The sequence below is a fragment of the Dermochelys coriacea genome, chromosome 16 (genome assembly GCF_009764565.3).
Source record: "Dermochelys coriacea isolate rDerCor1 chromosome 16, rDerCor1.pri.v4, whole genome shotgun sequence".
Lineage (NCBI taxonomy): Eukaryota > Metazoa > Chordata > Testudines > Dermochelyidae > Dermochelys > Dermochelys coriacea.
This window is the reverse complement of record NC_050083.1, coordinates 16,873,263-16,893,288: the sequence shown is the minus strand read 5'-3', so window position 1 is coordinate 16,893,288 and position 20,026 is coordinate 16,873,263. Positions and strand designations below refer to the sequence as shown.

The window sequence follows — 20,026 nt, the reverse complement described above, 5'->3', positions numbered from 1 at the left end:
AGGGGAGAAAAAGTCAATTATTTATTCCCCCACACACATGTTCAGGGGGCCTCTGAATTACCTTATAGGACACGGCCCAGTGCTACATGCCTCGGTGGAGGCAGGTTTGGGAGCATCCATGCATTTGGAATCAGGAAGAGTCAGGATCAAGCCCCCTTCTTTCTTCATACAGCGAACCAGCCGCTCCATCACTCCACCCCCACATGTGGCACTGCAGGGGCCGAAGTCCCCCGCCACCCAGCTGTGAAAGGACAAGAGCCAGCTATGCCCATCTCTAGTGATAAGAGACTTTAGCTTAGTGGTGGAAAAGGCCGTTCAGGTATACTCACCTGCATGGGCATGGCGCCATGGTACAGGGCTCCTGCCTTGAAGGGGGCTGTGGAGTCTCCGAGCACTGCTGATCATCTGTTATTTCATTCCTGGTCTGGTCAAAGCAGGAGTGATTGACCAGTAGCACCCCTGGGAACGAAAGTTCCGTAAAATATTAGAACTGCCATTGCAGAGGTTCTCAGCTGAAAAAGGGAAAGGAAATTCTAGGCTGACTTACGGTCTGGTCTTTGCTCTTACAGAAAGAAACTGTGAGCTCCCTCTGTCCAACAAGACAGAAGTGAATCCCCAAATGTGTCAGAGAAAGAACAAATATGGGAATATAGCCCTTATATAAACTTTAAAAAATTGTACTTCTTACATGGGTTTCATCTTGAAAGATTTTAAAGTAACTTTTTCTCAAGCAAGATGAAGGTTCTAAAAGATCAGCTGTTCAACTGTTAGCCCAGTTCCAAAACAGAAAGAAAATAAGTTTTGGGCAAAAAAATTCATCCAGCTCTAGATCAGTCATTAGGTAATAATTTGATTTCAGTATTAGCACTTAACTAGCTCTAAATCATAGACTTGATTGACTTTGACCAAATTCTTTAGCTGGGGTTTATAACCAAATGCACAGCCACCTTCTTAGAATCCTCTTTGGAGTCTATAAGGATTGGTTATGTTGAGTATTAATCTGAGGATTTAATTCCAATCCACTGTTGAGTCTAGCTTGTTGATGTTGATCATGATTTGATAGCTGTACTGCTTTATTCTTAGCTTAATTTAATATTAGTAATAACAGTTTAGATTTTGTCACTTTTTAAAATTTCAGTTTGTTTAGTAAGTTTTAATACAATTCATGAAACTGATACCAAGCCGTATTTCTTTCAATAAGCAAAGTGAGTCCAGAAGGTTTGAGGACTTAGGTGGATAGCAGCCAGTCAATTTACAAGCCTGAGCAGCTTCCCCCAATTAACCATTGGTTCTCATATCTGCCTCACCTTCCCCACAGCTCACCGAGCAGGTCCTGAACTGAGGAATCCACACATGTGTCTGTTTCTCCTTTGGTATAAAGTACCTGAAGGTGATGTCTGGGTTGGTGACATCTCCATATTCCTTCCCATACTTCCTATAAACCTGGGGAAGGAGAAGAGTTATAAATCTAGAGCTTAGCCCAGGTCAGTATGGTGTTGCATATGCAGATCAAGTCAGAGGAATGGGTCTGAGCACATGAATAGCAAAGATGGAACCAGGGTGCAAGATCTGGATGTGGATTCCAAACACTCCAATAGCTGGGGTCATACCCACCTCTAACAAACCTGTACCAATGTCCGTGGAATTTCTGTCAGCCAATCAGCATGCTGGAGAGTTGATTAATATTCCCTAATAAAAGTTCTTTTAAAAAACACCCATCCACTGGGCACTGACTAGAGACTAAAGCCAATGCTCTTTGTAAACAGTTCAAGTTAACACTGGGTCTATTTATCACTTTCAATCATTCAAACTCAGATTAAGTCTGCAATAAGAACCAAAACCCAAATCTGAATTCACGTCCTGATAGGGATATCCCTCACCTGTGTGGCTTTGTCTCAGCATGTGTGTATCTGCCACTGGAGCACAAACCTTGGTAATGAACAATGGGAACTGCTTAATTGGAGAAACAGCCTTGTAATTCCACCAGGTTTGTTTCTGGGAAGGGAACCGATCTCTTGCATCACAAGAGAGATTTACTGCCAGGATTCCGCTGTTTTCTCCTTTTTCCCCCCGCATCCAACCTTCACTTAAGTCTACAGAAAACCCACAGGGAACATGCTCAACCGTTTCCAAGGATAAGGAGACCATCACCAGCATGGAGCTCAATTTCTGCTGGCATGGGGGGAATCAGCAGAGCCTCAACCACCACCAGACTTTGCCTTGCAGGTCTTAGCCCTTAGCCACGCAGCCCCAAGCCAGTTCTAGCTATCCCCTTTCTAGCCCTACCAAGCTACCTGAATCTCAATGTCCTCTTGGGTTGGTCCGTCGATATGGACTTCCTCCAGGCTTGGCAGGTTGTCTTCAGTAAGTAACACCCTGTATTTGATCTGGCTGTCCTCTATTACTGACAGATAGGTGATATTCAAGGAGATTCTCTCCTTTCCAGCCACCACATACCGACCTTGGACCTTCACAGCTAGAGAAGCAACAATGGTAGTCAGGGCAGAGGGGTACTATGTGTTCACAGAATCAACTAGAGACAATGGCTTCCTTCTATGTATCCACTCGTGACTTGTCCAGTCTATTTTAAACACCCCAAGCGATAGAGCTTCCCCTGCTTCTCTACAGAGAGTACCCCACTGCCAGGATGGCCCCCCGAGTCTGCCTTTTCTCGAGACTGCCTGCGTGTTTGGGGGCACAGAAACCAAACCGGCCCAGGAGCCTTTCCATTATACTCACCCAAATGTGTGAAGAGAGGTTTGCGATTGGTAACGTAGACAAGGGTGGCCTTGTGAGGCAGGGCTAGAAACGTAACATACTCTGGGGAACGAACACAGAGAAGATGCGGTCACTTTCACTTTTGCACCTTCTCTAAGGAGTGGGGGGATTTGTAATTACAGTCCTTGCCCTCACAGTGCACCTTCCCAGGATCTCAAAAGACTTTATAGACAGTAATTAACCCTCTACACTCCCCTACATGGTAGGTATTATATCGCCATGCTACGGAAGGACAGGCGGAGGCACAGAGAACTAAATTCCCCCCCAGTGTCACTCCACAGACTTCAGAGTCACCCCTGGGACAAATATGGCCAAGAGAACTTAACTGAATCAGTGGCAGACCTGGGAACATGGCCTCAGCATCCTCCACTCTAGCTACCAAAGCCCTCCGCTCATCTTCAATTTTTTAAAATACCCTCCAGAGAAGTCTACGTGAGGGTGACGGCAGGGGCGAGCTCAGGCAGATCAACATTTTACTGCTAAGGCAGAATTTGACAAAGCTCGCAGCCCCCGTTTTACAGAACTCAGCTAGGCTGAGCTCTTCCCCCTAGACCAGAGTTCAGGATCTCTGCCCCTGGCAAGTAGGGAAGCCACACTGCAAATGGCTTGGCAGGGAACCCAGGCTGCAACTAGCTCTCGGGGCTGCATGAGCATTAATCTCATCAGTCTCCATCTCTGACAGTCTCCACCAGCAGATTCCACACAAAACCAAAACAAGCAAAACCACACCCAAGAAGCTGCATAGGGACAGCACAGAGCTCTGCATCTCTTTTGGGGGCATCTGGCAACCGAAATAGACCCTGATGTGGAGAGCGGGGCTGAGGCTTGCAGACCTTTGGCTTTTCCTTCTGTGTAAGAGCCGCTCACTCTGGTGCACGTGGCGTTGTCTCCCCCGCACACCTTGCAGGAGTCCATCACCATCCCAGAGTCCATCCTGCCGTCACAGCCAAACACCTGAGCAAAGGGCAGAGCCACAAGACCAGCTTATTCTGGGAAGAACCTGAAGTGATCAAAGTGGCATTTCCTGTGTTACACTCTTTAAGCTACCTTTTCTCTTTGTAACCCACGTGGGCACGGACACTCATGGGCAGAGGAACCCACGTGGGCACAGATACTCATGGGCAGAGGAATCAAGCACGGATGGTGGTTACAGCATGGTGTTTAGAGTCAGGATTATTAAATTCTAGTCCTCATTTTGCCACTGACCCACTGTCTGACTCTGAGCAAACTTCTCCTGGAGGAGAGTTAGGTCTGTCCAGGTCTGCCCACTTACCTTAACAACATATATAGCTATGCAAGCTGAATTGATGACAAGGTTGTTTCACTCTCATGCTTCAAGGTATAAACTGATTGCTGCACTCGTCAGGAAGGAATTACATACACATGTACCGTACTGTACAATCAGCAGGATGGACTAGCTGGGGAGGGTTGTATTGGATGCACAAGTGGGATGCCCAATTAGTTAGTCCAAAAGTCTAAACAGCCATAACAAATCCTGTTCTTATAGAAGAGCTGGCCTCAAAAGTTTGGGTCACAGTTTGCTTGTTCCTGCCCTCAAGGAGGTGGCTCCTTTGAGACCATTTAGATCCCATGTCTGAAGCTTGGCCTGGATCCACCATCCACTTGCAGGGAGGAAAATCCTTACCCTGCAGCTGCCCATCACGCACAGATCGAAAGCCCCTTTGGCTCTGCGGTTGCTCTGCTCACACCTGGTTCCATCTGTGAAACTGACCCCGCGGCTCACCATGAAATTCTTCTCCTCTGCCTTGCACATGTGTTTGCACAGGGTATCCCCTGGGGGAGATAGACATGGGGAGAAAGGCAGAGTTACTCAAGCAAAAAGGCACAAGAAAGTCAGTTACATTATGGGAAGAAGATAAAAGGAATTGTCAGGAAAGGCTGTAACCACCAGTAAAGCTGCCATTTGATTTGCCATTAAGATCAGGACTCTAGGTCACACTGGAGGTTCTCTTTCCCAAAGGAGCTGCTGTCTCTCTCTCCCCCCCCCACCCTTTACCTTTGGCATATCCAGTAGCCGACGTCCACTTATAAAAAGATGGGACTTCTGGAATGAGATACAGCGGCTTTACATTTGTTGCTGCGCACTGTTCAGCCATAAACTCCAACTGGGAGGTCAAACAGGCCTATGGAAGAGGAAGATTATTATGCAAAGAATGTGAAAGGGAATACAATAAGAGCAGAATCCCAGGAACCACTTCACCTACTACCTAAGTGCAACCACCTCTGGGGTGAAAAGCAGCAGCTGACAAATAGAATAACAGCAAATGAAGAAGACTATCCCATTGAAGTGAAGTTGCAGGAGAATTTGGGGAGGAGGAGATGGGTTAGGAATGGGAGATAGATGGTTTGCAGGTGATGTTATCTTTCCTACTTATCCAAAATAAATGCTGGGGAAAATGTGAGCAATACAAGCATGGCCCTTGTTGAGCACAGTCCTGCACTGAAAGGACTCAGGGTATGTACATTGCAGCTAGAGGGGTAATCTTCAACTCGGGTAGACAGACTCACACTACATTTGACTGAGCTATGGCGCTAATAGCTGCAGTGTTGCCATGGGGACACAGCAGATGGGACAGGCTGGCTGCCAAGTACAATCTTGTCCAAGACTCTAGGTCAGTACTCAAGCGGCTAGCGCATTCCATTGCCCGCACCATCATGGCTATTTGCATGCTAGCTCAACCAAAGCTAGCGGCTGTCCATCTACCTGAGCTGGGAACTATCCCTCCCTTGGAGTGCCTGGCGGCTCTCTAAGGGGTCCCAGATGAAATGCTTTATTAAACGTTGCTGGGGTTGGTCAGTTATTAGTCAGTAATTGGCCTCAGTGACAGTGGAACAAATACCTGTCTTGTCACACAGATGGAGACTGCATGCCCAACACTTGGTTTCCTTCCCAGGAAAATCAATTGTTTCGACTCTGAAAGCTTTGGCCCTAAATGGTAGAGTTCTTAAAGGGTTAAAAATGGCATATAACTGACAGTGCATTGCTTGGCCACGTGTGTGATGCCTGCAGAGCGAGAGAAGGCAGCCTACCTGCGTATTGCACATCTCAGCCTGGAGGTCTGCTCCCCTGCACACCTGACCTCCGAAAGCAGGCCTGAAAACAGCAGACATGTGAGTCCACAGGCAGCCAGGTGAGAGGCTGGAAGAGCTGACGCACAGTGAGGAGACCGAGGATCCTGATCATCCAAATACACAGGATCTGGGAGTGCCTAGCCGCAGCACCAAGATCTGGCTCATGGACAGCCACACCGAGCCGGCTAATGAAATGACAAATGCACGGGTCGGTGATGCAGCCAATCAATGGAACGAGGGGTGGCATGGATCAGCGTTCACGTCGCGCTCCCCGTCAGTGCGTTCCCCAAGCCAGGGGAGCTAATGACCCAACCAGCAGACCAAATTCAGTGATGGATCCTGGTCATGGCCACATTGTGCATATGCTAAGAAGAAGAATGGAGTGACACAGGGATCAAGGCACTGAAAAGACTCATCCGGGACAATGACACACCTGGGCAGTGGAAATGCAATGAGACCTGAGAATGATACACATGGTCAGTAGAGAGGTAAGGAACTTGTTACACTGGCAAAACACACAGCACATCCTAAGTTGGGTTCAGCGCAGGATGCCAGCCCATGTTTAAATGAACTCGAACATCTACAAGCTTTCGTCCATGTTAAACGAGTGGAAGCACAGGTACTTTGGGCCTGCAAACAGCCAGAGGGCCCCCCGAGCGCCTCCAATGGCACTGCCAGGAAAGAAGAAAGTCTTTACCTGGGGTTGTTACAGAGTCGTCTTCTGGTTATAACTCCTCCTCCACAGCTGCGGGAGCAAGCGGTGAGGGGGCTCCAGCTGGACCACTGCCCATGCACCGCTGCCCCAGGGTTCAGCTCTTCCAGAGAGCTACAGCGTCCCTTGGAGCACCACTGGAACCCAGAACACCCGAGATCAGCAACAGCCGTGCCACAACTAAGACTGCAGGGAGCTGCGGGGAGGGGCTCTGCCACTTTGGCTGGGAGAAATGCAACTGGAAGGGTACAATATCTTGTGCCTCAGTCACTCCCCTGCCTGGGAGGGGAGGTGAAGGAAATTGGACCCCAAATCGCGAGGGGAGGAGCTGAGCAAGGCATCTTCTCCTCCAGCTCTACCTCCCATGCGGGACAAACAGTGAAAATACCCTATGCCGACAGCATATTTGATAACGGGCTCTTCAGTCCAGCAGACAAAGGCATAACCCAGTCCAACAGCTGGAAGAGCACACCAGACAAATTCAGACACCAAATGCATCCGATGAAGTGAGCTGTAGCTCATGAAAGCTTATGCTGTAATAAATTTGTTAGTCTCTAAGGTGCCACAAATATTCCTTTCCTTTAGACAGGATAAAGGTGCTCATTTTTACCAGTGAGGTTAATTAACCCTTGGAGCAATTTACCAAGGGTGGTGGTGGATTCTCCATCACTCTTCCGACTTAGCTCTCTACATGGGAAAGCTCATTCGTCCCATTGTACCAGCCATCCGCTATGCCCTGTAGCCACTCACTCTGCCACCCAACCATCCAATGTGCCCTACAGTCACTCACTGCACTGCCCTGTCACCCCATGTACCTGGTAGCCACCCACTCCCACCTCCAATCTTCACCACGCCCGGAGACTCTTTACCTTATTGATCCCACACTCGGTCCCATCCAGAAGGGGAACAAGAAGGCGAGTACAGCTGGTCTGGTCAGCCCGATGGGTGTGGCAAGAGAGAACTCTGCACATGTCCTGGGAGGGCAGGGAAGCCAGGCTGTTCAGTGCATGCCCGAGGCTGCTGTGCCAGTTACTCAACCTGAGCTCCCACCCCTGTCCCACCAACATAGGACCCCCATGCCTCCCAGCCGGAACACTGCAGACCACGGCTAGATGGCTTCCCTAGGCCGTGCCATGGCTTTGTGTGTGCTCCGCACTCACCAGATACCAGGGAACAGCAGGAAGACAAGCATGCCTTACCCACACCCTCCCACCTGCTTCCTCCTAGCAGGAAGCCAGCACCTGCTCTCTCCCTCCAAATACCAAGGGCTTAGGCAATTTCCTGAGCGTCTCCATTTTGAGAGGAATGAAGTGAGGCCCATGCAGCAGGTGGCAGGCATTATAGGTGCTTCCAGTGACTTGCACTGCCAATTGTTATGGCACAGGACGAGGGTCAGTCACGGTGGCTGAGGTTTGCAGCCGGATTAGTGTTTTCTTGTTAATGAGATGCATTAACGATGCTGCGCGTGTGTTAGAGCCACACAGTCTTGTACAAGGGAGGGGACAAAGGGGATCCAGAGAGCAAAGAGATGGAGTAGAACAAGAGAGGGAAGACAGAGAACTCCTCACCACATGGAGTCTCTCTCCCTGTGTGTTTGTACAGCACCTAGCGCAGCATGGCCCTGACCAGGCCAGGGTCCATGGACACTATTGCAATGCAAATGTTAAATAATAATGAAGAGGAGATGCTGAAAAAGGGGCAAGTGATCCAAATTCTTTATAAGCCTGCTCTCTGCCAAGAGCCCCCCTGCAGATGAACACTGTCCCCCTCTCAATGCCAGTCCACCACCCTGCTGCGCCACCACACCTGTCCCAGCTGCAGTACTTCGGGGGTGGCCATTACCAGCCAGAAGCACAAGCGGGTGGAAAGTGTTCTACCTACAATATCATTCCTGGCAAAGGTGCACGCCATGGCTGCGCTCCCAAAGGCTATTTTACACTGCTCATCTGCGCCGTAATACAAGCCAGGCTTCCACCCGGGGATGCTGCCCTCCAGGTCCGGCAGGTCGTTCAAGCAACTTGCTTGGCCTGTCCTGGGAAAGCCACAAGAGACATCACCTTCCAGCACACAGCCAGCAAGGACATGCACATATGCTAACACAGGCCTTGGGAGTTCATTATTGGTGTCCCAGGAAAGGTGAGCATTATCCTAGGCTCAGAGATGTCTGCTTTCTTCACCACTTGTTCATTTCTAAAATCAACAAATCCCCGAGGAGTAACAGCGCCTTGCTCTCCAAGAGTCCCCCACCTTGTTCCTTGCCTTTCTCCTCTCCCCAACGCAGACATGCAGATGAGCATGGAGAGCAGCTGGTTCCTCCTACCTGAGAAAGGCAAGGAACTGCTCTCTGCTGCATTCCGACCAGACCAGGTCCACGCTGTTGTGGCTGCCCTCGGAGCCCATGATGTTGCCACTCCCACTGCACCGGTTTCCTTCACCGTCGTGATGGATTCCAAAACTGCCGCAAGAGATAAAAGAGGGTGGGGGTGTTACCGGTATTATCCAGCTGATCTCCTGGTGTTAAACTGCAGAAGCAGAACGCAGTTCCAACCCCCGGCTGGGAGTCACCACTCTTGCATTCTATTCCGGGAGCACGTGAGTGATCTTGGCTAAACCACTTCCCTGCTCTGTGCCTTAGTTTCTCCATTTGTAAATGGGGGTCAATAGTATTTCCCTGCTACGTGGCAGTGCTGTGAGGTGTAATTCATTGTTTATAAAGTGCTCTCAGACCCTCAGACCAATGTGGAGAGATACAACAGGAGGGAAGTGCAAAGTGTTAATTAATATTAGTTTCCACTGCGTTTTGTTCTAATTCCATCTTCCTCAGCCCTCCCTTTCCCCACAGCACAGCGTGCTTTCTCCTGAAGAACACTAGTGCTTACTGGGTCTTATTGACATTACATTAGTGCCTCTAGGCCCCAGTCAGGATCAGGACCCCCTTGCACTTGGCACTGTCCATACACCTAGGAAAAGACGGTCTCTGGGCTGCAGAGTTTACACAGGCTAAGAAGGTCAGAGGGACAAAGGATTGGGGAAAGGGGAATGAAGCGGCTCCATTATACCTGAGGCTGATGGAAAACTTTGGGTGTGAATGACATGGCTCAAGCAAAACAACAGACCAAATTCTAAACGAGCACAGCCCCACTGATGTCACCAGAGCTGCACAAATTTACAGCAGCCGAGAATTTGGACCAGGGATTATAAATCTTGGCCTCTGTTTTGTTGTGGTTTTCTACGTCGCCAGTCTTCCCGTTGTTATTCCCCACCCTGCCCATAGGTAACTTACTGCACACTGTTCTCGTCACCTGCCCTGCCGTGCTACCGGGAGTCACCACCATTCTCTGGACCAAGACGCCGCCACATCGATTACAAGAGTGACCTGTGCCCTCTGAGGGGCTGGAATCCAGCTGGTGGCACACTGAGCCGAGCACGGAGGACATCCATGCAGAAGAAGGTCGGCTCTGTGCAGAGTGCTGAGTACCTCCTGAGATGATGAGTGCCCGCAGCTCCCACTGAAGATGATGGGAGTTAAGGGAGTGCAGAACCTTGCAGAATTGGGCCCCTTGTTCCCATTCTGTCTCTCCGGAGTTGGGTTTCAAGCAACCTGAGCAGGGCTGACCTTAGGCATACGCAGCATACGCAGCTGAGTAGGGCACCTGAAAATTTGGGGCACCACCAGGACAGCAGGTAAGAGCGGGTCAGCTCCCGCACACCCAGCGTGCACTGCAGTCTCCTTCGGCACGGGCCATATTCACAGAGCCGAATGTGCCAGTGCGGCGCATTCTGCGTGAGGGAGACGATACGGGGGTCTTTGCGGGGAACTGGGACTCTCTGCCGCTGTGAGGCGGGCCAGGCGGCTCAGTATCCTTGGCTGCCTCGATCCCTCCCCGCTGGGCTGTGAGCCCAGGCTGCCGCAGTGTCTGCTGCGTACGAAGTTCGGTGTGTGTCAGCAATGGGGAGGGGGGGTGTCTTCTGGGAGTCTACAGGTGGGGGTGGTGGCTGTGCCCCAAGTGGGGTATGTGGCACCAGTTTAATAATACTGCGTAGGGCCCCATAAATCCTAAGGATGGTCCTGAACCTAAGGGAATCCCAGCACCGCCCGAGGTGATTCGCTCACTCTCTGAACTCAGCTTGCAAACAGCGGCCGATTATCTCTGAGTGAACGGGCTGACACTTGGCGACTCTCTGGGTCTTGCCCTCTGACCTGTGCCCAATCTCATGGGCTATGGTGACTCCCAAGTCAAAGCCAGTGTCCTCGGTGATAACGCAGCTCCAGGAGGAGGAGCAGGCTCCCCCCAGCTGGGTGACTCCACGCAGTTGCTTGTTTCCATCGGGTAACTCCAGGTCAAACCTCAGGGAAGGGTAAGACAGGCGGGGAGAAAACGGGAGAGCAGATCCATTAGGATTAAAAACCCAAGCAGTGAACATTGTCAACTGAAAAAGTCTTTAGCCTCTCCCAGTTCAACCTGACCAAGTATTTACCACCCCCTTTCACTGTGATACGTACATCTCCCCAGGGATGAGATGTTCAATGAAGGTTTACACTGAGTACCTGGAACCACCCTACCCAGCACGTGTTGATCAGATATAACCCTGTCCGCAGGAGAGAGAGATACCAGAATCCCCTCTGTGCAGAGATGAGCAACTAAACAAGGCTATTACATTCAACAGGAGCTTGGCGGGTGTCATTAATTACGATCAGTTGAGAATAATGTGACCCTGGGAGTCAAGCGGCCTGTAGGAATGTGTGAGTCAGAGGAAATCTCTGTAGCTGGGGAATTTCTCTATAACCACTGGGTTTCTGCATCTTCCAGACTTTTCTGCCCTCACATGAGCCTCCCGTGATTATGCAAACATTGCTGGGGACACAGGCCGCCGCTGGGATTGTGCCGAGTTCGCCACAGCCAGGCTGGCCACTTCCTGAGGGATATTCCAGTTAACACGGAAGCTGAGGAAGTGGAATTGTTGAGTGCTCAGCCCTGTCTGTGCTCTGGGAGCTGGTGGGTGCAGACATGCAGAATACCTCCCCCCTCTAGACCAGGGAAACAACTAGCATGAGGGCTTCCTACACCACAGCAAGCCACTCACGGAGGGAGAATTGTAAGGCCCCTCTCCAAAGGGTGCACATTTTACTCCTATCCCATCTGAGCACATCCAGCAGTTGTCGCACTTTGCCTGACCCTGCCAGCCTGACCTGACGTCTCTAATATCCCCTCAGTCAGGGAAGTTCTGTTACCTGGTCACATACAGGACAAGGTCGGCATGCTGGGGATCTGACTCATTCTGGGGATTGACCTTCTTGCTCCACTCACAGACACTGACCAGCGAGGAGGTGATGTTCGTGGTGATGTTCATACCCACCTAAAGAGAAGGCACATCTTCATACGCTTCCCCTTTAGTGGCCCTGTCACAGGCTGGTTAGCCCTCTGAGGGGAGCTGTGCTCAGCCTCACCTGTGACAGACCCTTCCAAGGATTGTGAACAAACCCCCATTTTCTACCTCTGGTTCTGTCAGGACCATCATTCTCATCAGGTGAACCCTGAGCTGAGCTCCCAGCGAGGCATCTCTCAGCAGCTCTGCACCCTGTAAAAGGAAAAACAGGATCCAGATGGAGTTTCATAATGAAGATGCTGATGTGACTCCTGTCTGTGCCCTGCATTGACACTAAGGCTTCCCTACACATACTGAAGATCTTCCATGATCCCAGCCAGATGTATTGCCAAGGTGACACATCGGGTAATTATAATGGACAATTTTAAAATCTGCAAATCACCAGGGAAAGAAACAGGCAGTTGCATGAAATTTGCCCATTATAAACAGAACCAGGATTCATCTGAGAACTAAACTCAGTGTAAGCCACAAGTCTGTCCACCAATGTGCACTAGATTTAACTAATAGGATCAAAAGCCGTCAGCAGAGAGAGAACAAGGGATTTCACAGGATGTGAAAATTAATGTCAAGACCCCTCAAAATCCCCCAGCCCCTGCCATCCCCATGAAAACACAGTGATAAGTTCCTGACTGGAACAAGGTGGGTAGCGCTGAGGAAATTAATAACAGAATGTTGAAACCCACACAGTGAAATGATAGATCAACTCAAATACGGCCACTGAAATCAATGGGCACTGAAGGATAAACTCCTAATGCTGGAGCCAGCACACAAACAGTTACTAAGGAAATTAAGGGACACATTTTCCAAATGGGGCTTTAAAGCTGCACTCCCAGCGTTTGTGAGTGCCCTCCTTTATGCCTGCAGCTTCCTGGATGAGGGTACAATAGCCCATGCAAAGCAGGTGACTGCACACTGAAGTGTGCTTTGCACCCCAGTCCAGTATTCTGTACATACCCGGGGGAGGGGTGCTCCCACTCACTTCTGTGGAGGCATTTCCAGAACATTTGGCTAGGGGCTTAGCCAGACGCCCCACCAGAGGCTCATGAAACGTGGCACTGAAATCAAACAGAAAGCCACTCACGATGTTCAGGTTGGTAAGGATGTACCTCTCGGTGTCCTCTGTGTGGAACTGATAAACATCAGGGCCCACTACCACCAGCAGCTCCAGGTGCATGACGCTCCCCTCTGCCCTTTTCCAGAGACGAGGAGACTTTCTTTCTACAACACCATGTGGGAATACAAGGGAGGTTAGGATGGAAGGAGGCCTTGAAGCCCTGTGGATCCATCCCAGCCTTTTGAACACTTATGAGCAATACATCGCAAGATTGCTTCCTCCAGACACTGAGCTAATTCCCGTCTGCACTGATTTCTATTAGCTGCTGCTGTCGCCCTTGGTAATTTATCATGCACAAGATGTCCCACCTACATACCCTGAGTCTTGACCCATCCTCAGCTGAAGTTCATATCTTTTTGCTCTTGTGTTTGGCAGTAACTAGTGAGTGACAAGGCCATGCCTATCCGCCCAAGATAAATCCTGAGTCCTTACTGAGGCTATATGTTGTTTTAGCAAGGGTGAAAGCAGACGGGAGAGTGATAGGATGCAGCTCGGCCTCTTCTACAAGGCACAGACAGTGCTCCTGGACTACATAGGCCTCAATGAGAGCCTCATTTACACATTGTGACGGCAACAAGTCCAGTCCTCACTGTCACTCATGCAGCCCCACTGACTGCAGGCAAAAAGAGGGGGCAGAATTGGGCAGTGGTTCCTCTCTCGGTCCCAAGACATTCAATACCTCCTATCATCCTTGTCCCTCTCCCTGCAGCTCTGAAGATGATGTGGGGTGTGGGGAGGCTGGGGTCTTCCAGCATATTCAGGTGTTTGCTTCTCACTGGTCTGATGTGAATCTTTTCCTTGTTCATGATGACGGCCCCTTGCTAAAGAAAGCAAAATCCCACCACTACGTTATTCCAGAGGCATTCACCACCAAGAGAAAGTCACAGACCACCTCTCCTGCCAAGATATACCGCCAAGATTTCCCAAATGAGTGCTGCACCCAGGCAAGACTGAACGCGTTTGGGGCATGAGGATGCAAAACCAAAGGCTTCCTGTTCATTTGTGATCTGTAGGATACTACTAGGATCTAGGAGGGAGAGTACTGGTTAGAATGAGAGACTAGGTGTTAGGCTTCTTATATTCTGTTCCTGACTCCACCACCAACTCACTGTGTAATACTGGGTGAATCATTATCCTCTCAGCTTTCTCGTCTATAAAACGAGGTTACTATTACCTGCCACAGGGCAGTGTGATGCTTGGTTCATTAACGTTATAAATCATTTTCAGATCCTCATAGGATCAATGCTAATTATTATTATTGCCATGGAGTACCTCACACATCATCGGGATCTCCTGTTATCAGAAGGATTTGGGTGAACACCAAACTGCCAGGTTACCAAAAGCTCTGAAAAATAAAGCTACTGGAGACTCAGTGAGGCAGCATTGGGGTGACCAGAATTGAGTGTTTCGAGACCTTCCTCCCTTTGAGCGGGGGGGGGGGGGGGGGGGAGAGCGGCTTATTTATTTCTTTGCCTGTTTCCACATTTTCTCATGGCAGAATTGTGACCCCCATATACTGTTCTGAACTGCAAACTCTTCAGAGCAATGACAATGACTTTTATGGACTCTCTGAAATGCCTTCACAGTGCTATCTAGCTAGGAGAGATGGTCCCAAGCCACAGCACTGGATCAGAAACCCTTCAAACTCTGGGGGAAATTTGGATTTGAACTTCTCAGCTCAACCTCACTTCTTCAAAACTGATCTGAACCTGAACACCAGATCTGAATCCCCTTAGACCTTGAAAAAAGAAAAGGAGTACTTGTGGCACCTTAGAGACTAACAAATTTATTTGAGCATAAGCTTTCGTGAGCTACAGCTCACTTCATCGGATGCATTTGGTGGAAAATACAGAGGGGAGATTTATATACACACACAGAGAACATGAAACAATGGGTTTTATCATACACACTGTAAGGAGAGTGATCACTTAAGATAAGCCATCACCAGCAGCGGGGGAGGGGGGGAAAGGAGGAAAACCTTTCATGGTGACAAGCAAGGTAGGCTATTTCCAGCAGTTAACAAGAACATCTGAGGAACAGTGGGGGGTGGGGCTGGGGGGAGAAATAACATGGGGAAATAGTTTTACTTTGTGTAATGACTCATCCATTCCCAGGCTCTATTCAAGCCTAAATTAATTGTATCCAGTTTGCAAATTAATTCCAATTCAGCAGTCTCTCATTGGAGTCTGTTTGTGAAGTTTTTTTGTTGAAGGATAGCCACCCTCAGGTCTGTAATCGAGTGACCGGAGAGATTGAAGTGTTCTCCAACTGGTTTTTGAATGTTTGGACACAAACTTTTGGGCTTTGGACCCAGCACTATCAATTAGTCATCAATAAATAAGAAGTAAATCCCCTTATGTTTTCGATAGGGCAGGGCTTTTTCTTGCATTCCAAGCTCAGGGTGAAATTCATCCCTAGGCAGAGGGGCCAGCACCAGGCCAATGCACCACATAAGTGCCACTTCCACCCTACGCATTCTTCATGCCACTTTCTGGGTCAAAGTGGAACTTTTATGTAGTGCATAGTCCTCGCACTGGTCCACTACACAGGAATGAATTTCGCTCTAACCTCTTATTTCTGATCTGACACTTTGCTTTCTAGGCACCTGGGTCTTCACTCTGAGCCAACTGGCCAAGTGCACATGGCAAAACATCGTTGGTCATTAGTGGTTGTAAATGCAGCCGATGTTTTGATTTCAAAGTCTATGCTGCATACTCACCAGCTGCCCTTCGCAGTAAGTGACTCCACATTCAGCCCCTGGAGGGCGCAGTAGCTGTCCACTGGCAAAGCAGGTGCCTGGGAATTGCTTTAGTAAACTAACGGAGGAGTTCAGCTTTCGATCGCTCACAAAGGAAGAGGAAAGAAAGACGTGCTCCTCCAGGAATTCAAAGATGTAGAGTTCTCCCCAGGCCCTAAGCGAGCAGCATTGACCTTTAAAAGATTTTGGTTCAACTTGGTCCTCTTCACAGGGACAAGCTGGCTGAGCAATAACAAATTCCGGTACTGGAAGAAATACCAGAAATTACCAGGATTGTACACATAATTAACTGTAATAATAATGCTGCGTGGGAAAATAAATATAACTATCTGCTTCCATGAAAAACAATACTCTCCAAAGAGCCTTTTCCTTTTAATTATGTCAATAACCCCAGTCCACTGTGTTTTTATCAACCCCGAAACTGAGGATAGCCTTGCAGCTAAAGCACAGAACCGGTGATCAGGAGATCCAGGTTCTCCTATTAGCACTGAAACTGACTTGCTGTGTGAACTTGGTCAAGACTTGTAACCTCTCTGTGCCTCCATTTCCCCACTTGTATATGGGGATAACAATTTACCTGACAAAAAGGTAAGGTATTTTGAGTTCATCAGATGTAAAGCATTATAGAAGTGAAAATTATTATTGCTAGGCACTATACAAACATGTAAGTACAGTGTCCCTGCCCTGAGAATCTTGCCTAAATCTAAACAGTATCTTAATCCTGAATTATCAATCTAAAAGTATTATTATATTTTCTTGAAATGTTTATAAAAAAACTCTTACATAAAATCATCATTATAGTCTATAGTCTTGTACCCAGCTGATCTGGATCTGTTCCAGGGTTATTTAGAATCTTTCATTCTATGAATTGTGCACTAAAACAGTAGCAATATGCAGACAGAGAAGTGAAACAGAAAAGTGCTAAAAGAATTACTGGATCTGATTTCCAAATAACAGACCCAATTCTGCATACACTTACACACTTGAACCAAACTATTTGTGTGAATAAAGTCACTCACAAGCGTAAGTGTTTGTAGGTCAGATCAGGGCTAATGTCAGTAACAGTGTGTGCTTACTGATATCAAATATACCATATCAGAAACAAATTTACAAACAAGATACATTACAAAATTCAGAAGGAAGAAGGCTTACATACCATCAAGGACTGCACTGGTGCCAAAATAAGAAAAAACGTCTTCTGGATCCAATGCCTCAAGAAATTTCTGCAAAAAAGTAAAATAGCAGCTTTACATTTTCAAAGCAAAAACAAATGGAAATAAAAATTTACTCAGCACCACCTATCCTGCGCAGAACTTCATTTATTCATTTTAATGTTGATGTCTTTCTTTTGCATTAAATGTATGGTAGAGAATGATCACCCAGAGGAGATGATTGTACTTTCTTGATTAGCAGGGCTTAATACATTTTGATTTGAATGCACATTATCCTATTTCCATAGAGAGGGGGGGAAAGCATTCTTGCAATCTGTTCTCTCTGGAGATCAGACTTACCTCTTGGAAAGCTGCTGGCCCGCAGAATCCCAGAGGGATCATCGCAAAAGCTAGGAAAATTGAATTGACGGTCATGTTGAAGGAACTGCAACTGACACTCCACAGCAAAGGCTGACCTGGGGTGATTAAAATGTTTAGCCCAAGGCATCACATGGAGCGGAAGTGAAGAATACATAGTTTAAACAAATAAAAGAGTTGATCCACTGCAGAGAGGGGCAGCTGAGGGGGAAATCAGTTGCTGTAGGAGTTTTTACAAGAACAGCAGTAGAGAGAAAGCCTTTGCGCAATATTTGCAATTTTGTTACAGCCAAAGAGCACTGCAAGAATAGAAACTTTGGGCCAGTTTTAACAGCCAAGTAAACAATAAGTAAAGAAGCAATTTGGGGGAGGAGAAACGGATCTAAAGTGTCAAAGCTAAGAAACAAGGTGATTTCCCAGCTCCTGAGGGACCAATCTGGCAGTGCCTATCCAGGCAAACAAAACTCCCACTCGCTCCAGTTCTAGGGGGAGAATGAGATGTTAACTCCACTGAGACACAAGAGTGAGCTGTATTAAATCTCAGAGGACAGGTTCAAGCCACATCTACACAAGTTACATTTGCATACAGCCACCATAATTTGTGTGTAGCTAGGGCATGTGCATATTTAGCTGCTTGCATCGATGCAAAGCATGGTGCACCTCAGGTAGGTATCCCAAGGTGCCATGCGAGTGTTGATGGATCATTGGGGATGCATTGCCAACATCAGTGTGGGCTGGTCAGGGAAGGTGCATGACGCTCGCATCTTTAAAAACACAGGACTTTTAAAAAAGCTGCAACCAGGGATGTTCTTTCCTGATGGGAGGATTACCATTGGCAACATTGAAATGCTAATAGGGATCCTGAGGTACCCAGCCCACACCCTTGCTCGTGAAGCCACACACCTCCCCCACAACAGCACCAAGGAAAGATTCAGCTACCAGCTGGGCAGGTGCAGAAGGACAATTGAATATGCTTTTGGTAAACTGATGGAATGCTTGCGGTGTTTACCCACTAGAACGGATCTCAGTGAGAAAAATAACCCCAACGGCCTGTTGTGTTCTGCATGATATCTGTGAGGCAAAGGGGGGGAAAGCTGCTGCCAAGGTGGAGAGCGGAGGTAGAGCAGCTCTCTGCTGACTTTGAACAGCCAGCCATCAGGGCTATTCCAAGAGCCCAGCACAGCGCTATGCAGTGGGAGGGGCTTTGAAAGAGCTCTTTAAGGCAATTACAATAGTGTTCTAGGCTGCTTTCAGGGACTTGAGTCTGTCTTGTGTAATCTACATTACACATTGGTGGGTCTTTGCTTATTGGTATCTATTCTGTTGAGCCCGGAGCTTTGGGTGCTGCTAAGAATTGTGTACGCTTGCTGCACATTTATAAATATGGCTGGGTGTTTTCCTGAAGCTATGAATTCAGTGGTGCTTGGTGTACATTTGCAAGTACTATGTGCTTTAAGTACCGTTATGCATTCTGAAGTATTTGTTGTGAAGTAATAAAGATCATTTGATTCTCCAAAACTAGAACTTTGAGTGAAAAAAAAGTCCAGAAAATCTATGTATAAAAAACAAAAAAAAACCGTACAAAACTGTACAAAATGTTACCAAACTTAACGGGGTGAAAATTAAAATTAAAAAGGAGGTAAAAATGTATATCCATTTCAGTAATCAAATGTAGTCCTTTGTGGTTACATGTACACCAGTCGTGGTTCTCACAGGTCAGTATATGAGAAGCTGTGGTTTTCCTTGCTGTCCCCCAGCGTGGTGGGCTAGGGGGTCCGACTGCATCCCATGATGCCACATGGAATATTGAGGGTGTAAGAAGCAGTGACCATGGAGCTCTCCAAGGACTGCAAAGGGTGGGAAATCCAGGATTTTTGGACCTCTCAGTCAACCAGGATCTGCAGCATTTGGGTTTGGTGCCTAAAAAGACCCATTATGTCCTGGTGCATTTCCTGCTCCTTGACCCACTGGGACTCCAGGGCCTTTTTCCTGTCCTCGCTGTCTTTCTCCAGGCTATCGGTCACATGACTCTCCAAGCCCTTTGTTCATGGTCCAATGCAGCACTGGTTTGCAGGATTTTGCAGAAACACGTCCTCCTCAGTCCTCCTCCTCATCAGTGCCAGGCATTCTGTGGGTGTGGAGGGGGCATCCTTCAAGGCTACGCTGCCAGAAGCTGCTGATTAAAACAGACATATGCACCACTGGATTTATGGTCACAATGGAAAAGGAAAGAAACATCTCAAAACTCCCTTCCCATATTCCCATAAAGGCTTTTAATAAGTTATGGTTATTGGCACTTCAGTTTTGGAGTGCCTCTGCATGGCACTGCTCTCCAGCCCCATCCATGGCGAGTATGGCCTGCCAGGAATGGGATGGTGGGGGGGTGACATTCTGTTGCGTGAAGCTATAAAATTACAGCCCTAGTCCATGGGTTCAAGTATAGGGCAATAGCAGTGAATACTGGCACTAGTTTTCACAAGATGTGGTGATTTTGGCTGATATCTCACTTTGGAGAGTCACAAAGGCACAGAGAATACAGCTTGCTACAGGCATCCTCATTATCCAAAAAAAAAAAAAAAAAAAAAACCCTGGAGCCTCACGCTGGCTTTTCCCCTCCTTGAGGTTTATGTTCATGTACACTTCCAGAAATTAAA

The 20,026-nt window shown here is 48.1% G+C and overlaps 1 protein-coding gene across 1 annotated transcript in view; it reads right to left on the bottom strand.

The window, feature by feature from the left end:
* ADAMTS13 (ADAM metallopeptidase with thrombospondin type 1 motif 13) overlaps window positions 1–20,026 on the bottom strand; it is a 32,937-nt gene that overhangs the window by 8,660 nt on the left and 4,251 nt on the right. The window contains exons 2-23 of the mRNA XM_038374743.1: window positions 18,833–19,548; window positions 17,355–17,470; window positions 17,000–17,066; window positions 15,805–16,088; window positions 13,765–13,906; window positions 13,053–13,189; window positions 12,080–12,163; window positions 11,817–11,941; window positions 10,785–10,931; window positions 8,904–9,038; window positions 8,465–8,615; window positions 7,453–7,557; window positions 6,569–6,720; window positions 5,830–5,893; window positions 4,796–4,922; window positions 4,424–4,572; window positions 3,612–3,732; window positions 2,740–2,820; window positions 2,295–2,476; window positions 1,308–1,443; window positions 330–459; window positions 62–241 (exon numbers count right to left, since the gene is read on the bottom strand). Of these exons, the coding sequence (XP_038230671.1) occupies window positions 62–241; window positions 330–459; window positions 1,308–1,443; window positions 2,295–2,476; window positions 2,740–2,820; window positions 3,612–3,732; window positions 4,424–4,572; window positions 4,796–4,922; window positions 5,830–5,893; window positions 6,569–6,720; window positions 7,453–7,557; window positions 8,465–8,615; window positions 8,904–9,038; window positions 10,785–10,931; window positions 11,817–11,941; window positions 12,080–12,163; window positions 13,053–13,189; window positions 13,765–13,906; window positions 15,805–16,088; window positions 17,000–17,066; window positions 17,355–17,470; window positions 18,833–18,842 (2,825 nt within the window). The 5' untranslated portion in view covers window positions 18,843–19,548. The remainder of the gene's footprint in view (window positions 1–61; window positions 242–329; window positions 460–1,307; window positions 1,444–2,294; window positions 2,477–2,739; window positions 2,821–3,611; window positions 3,733–4,423; window positions 4,573–4,795; window positions 4,923–5,829; window positions 5,894–6,568; window positions 6,721–7,452; window positions 7,558–8,464; window positions 8,616–8,903; window positions 9,039–10,784; window positions 10,932–11,816; window positions 11,942–12,079; window positions 12,164–13,052; window positions 13,190–13,764; window positions 13,907–15,804; window positions 16,089–16,999; window positions 17,067–17,354; window positions 17,471–18,832; window positions 19,549–20,026) is intronic.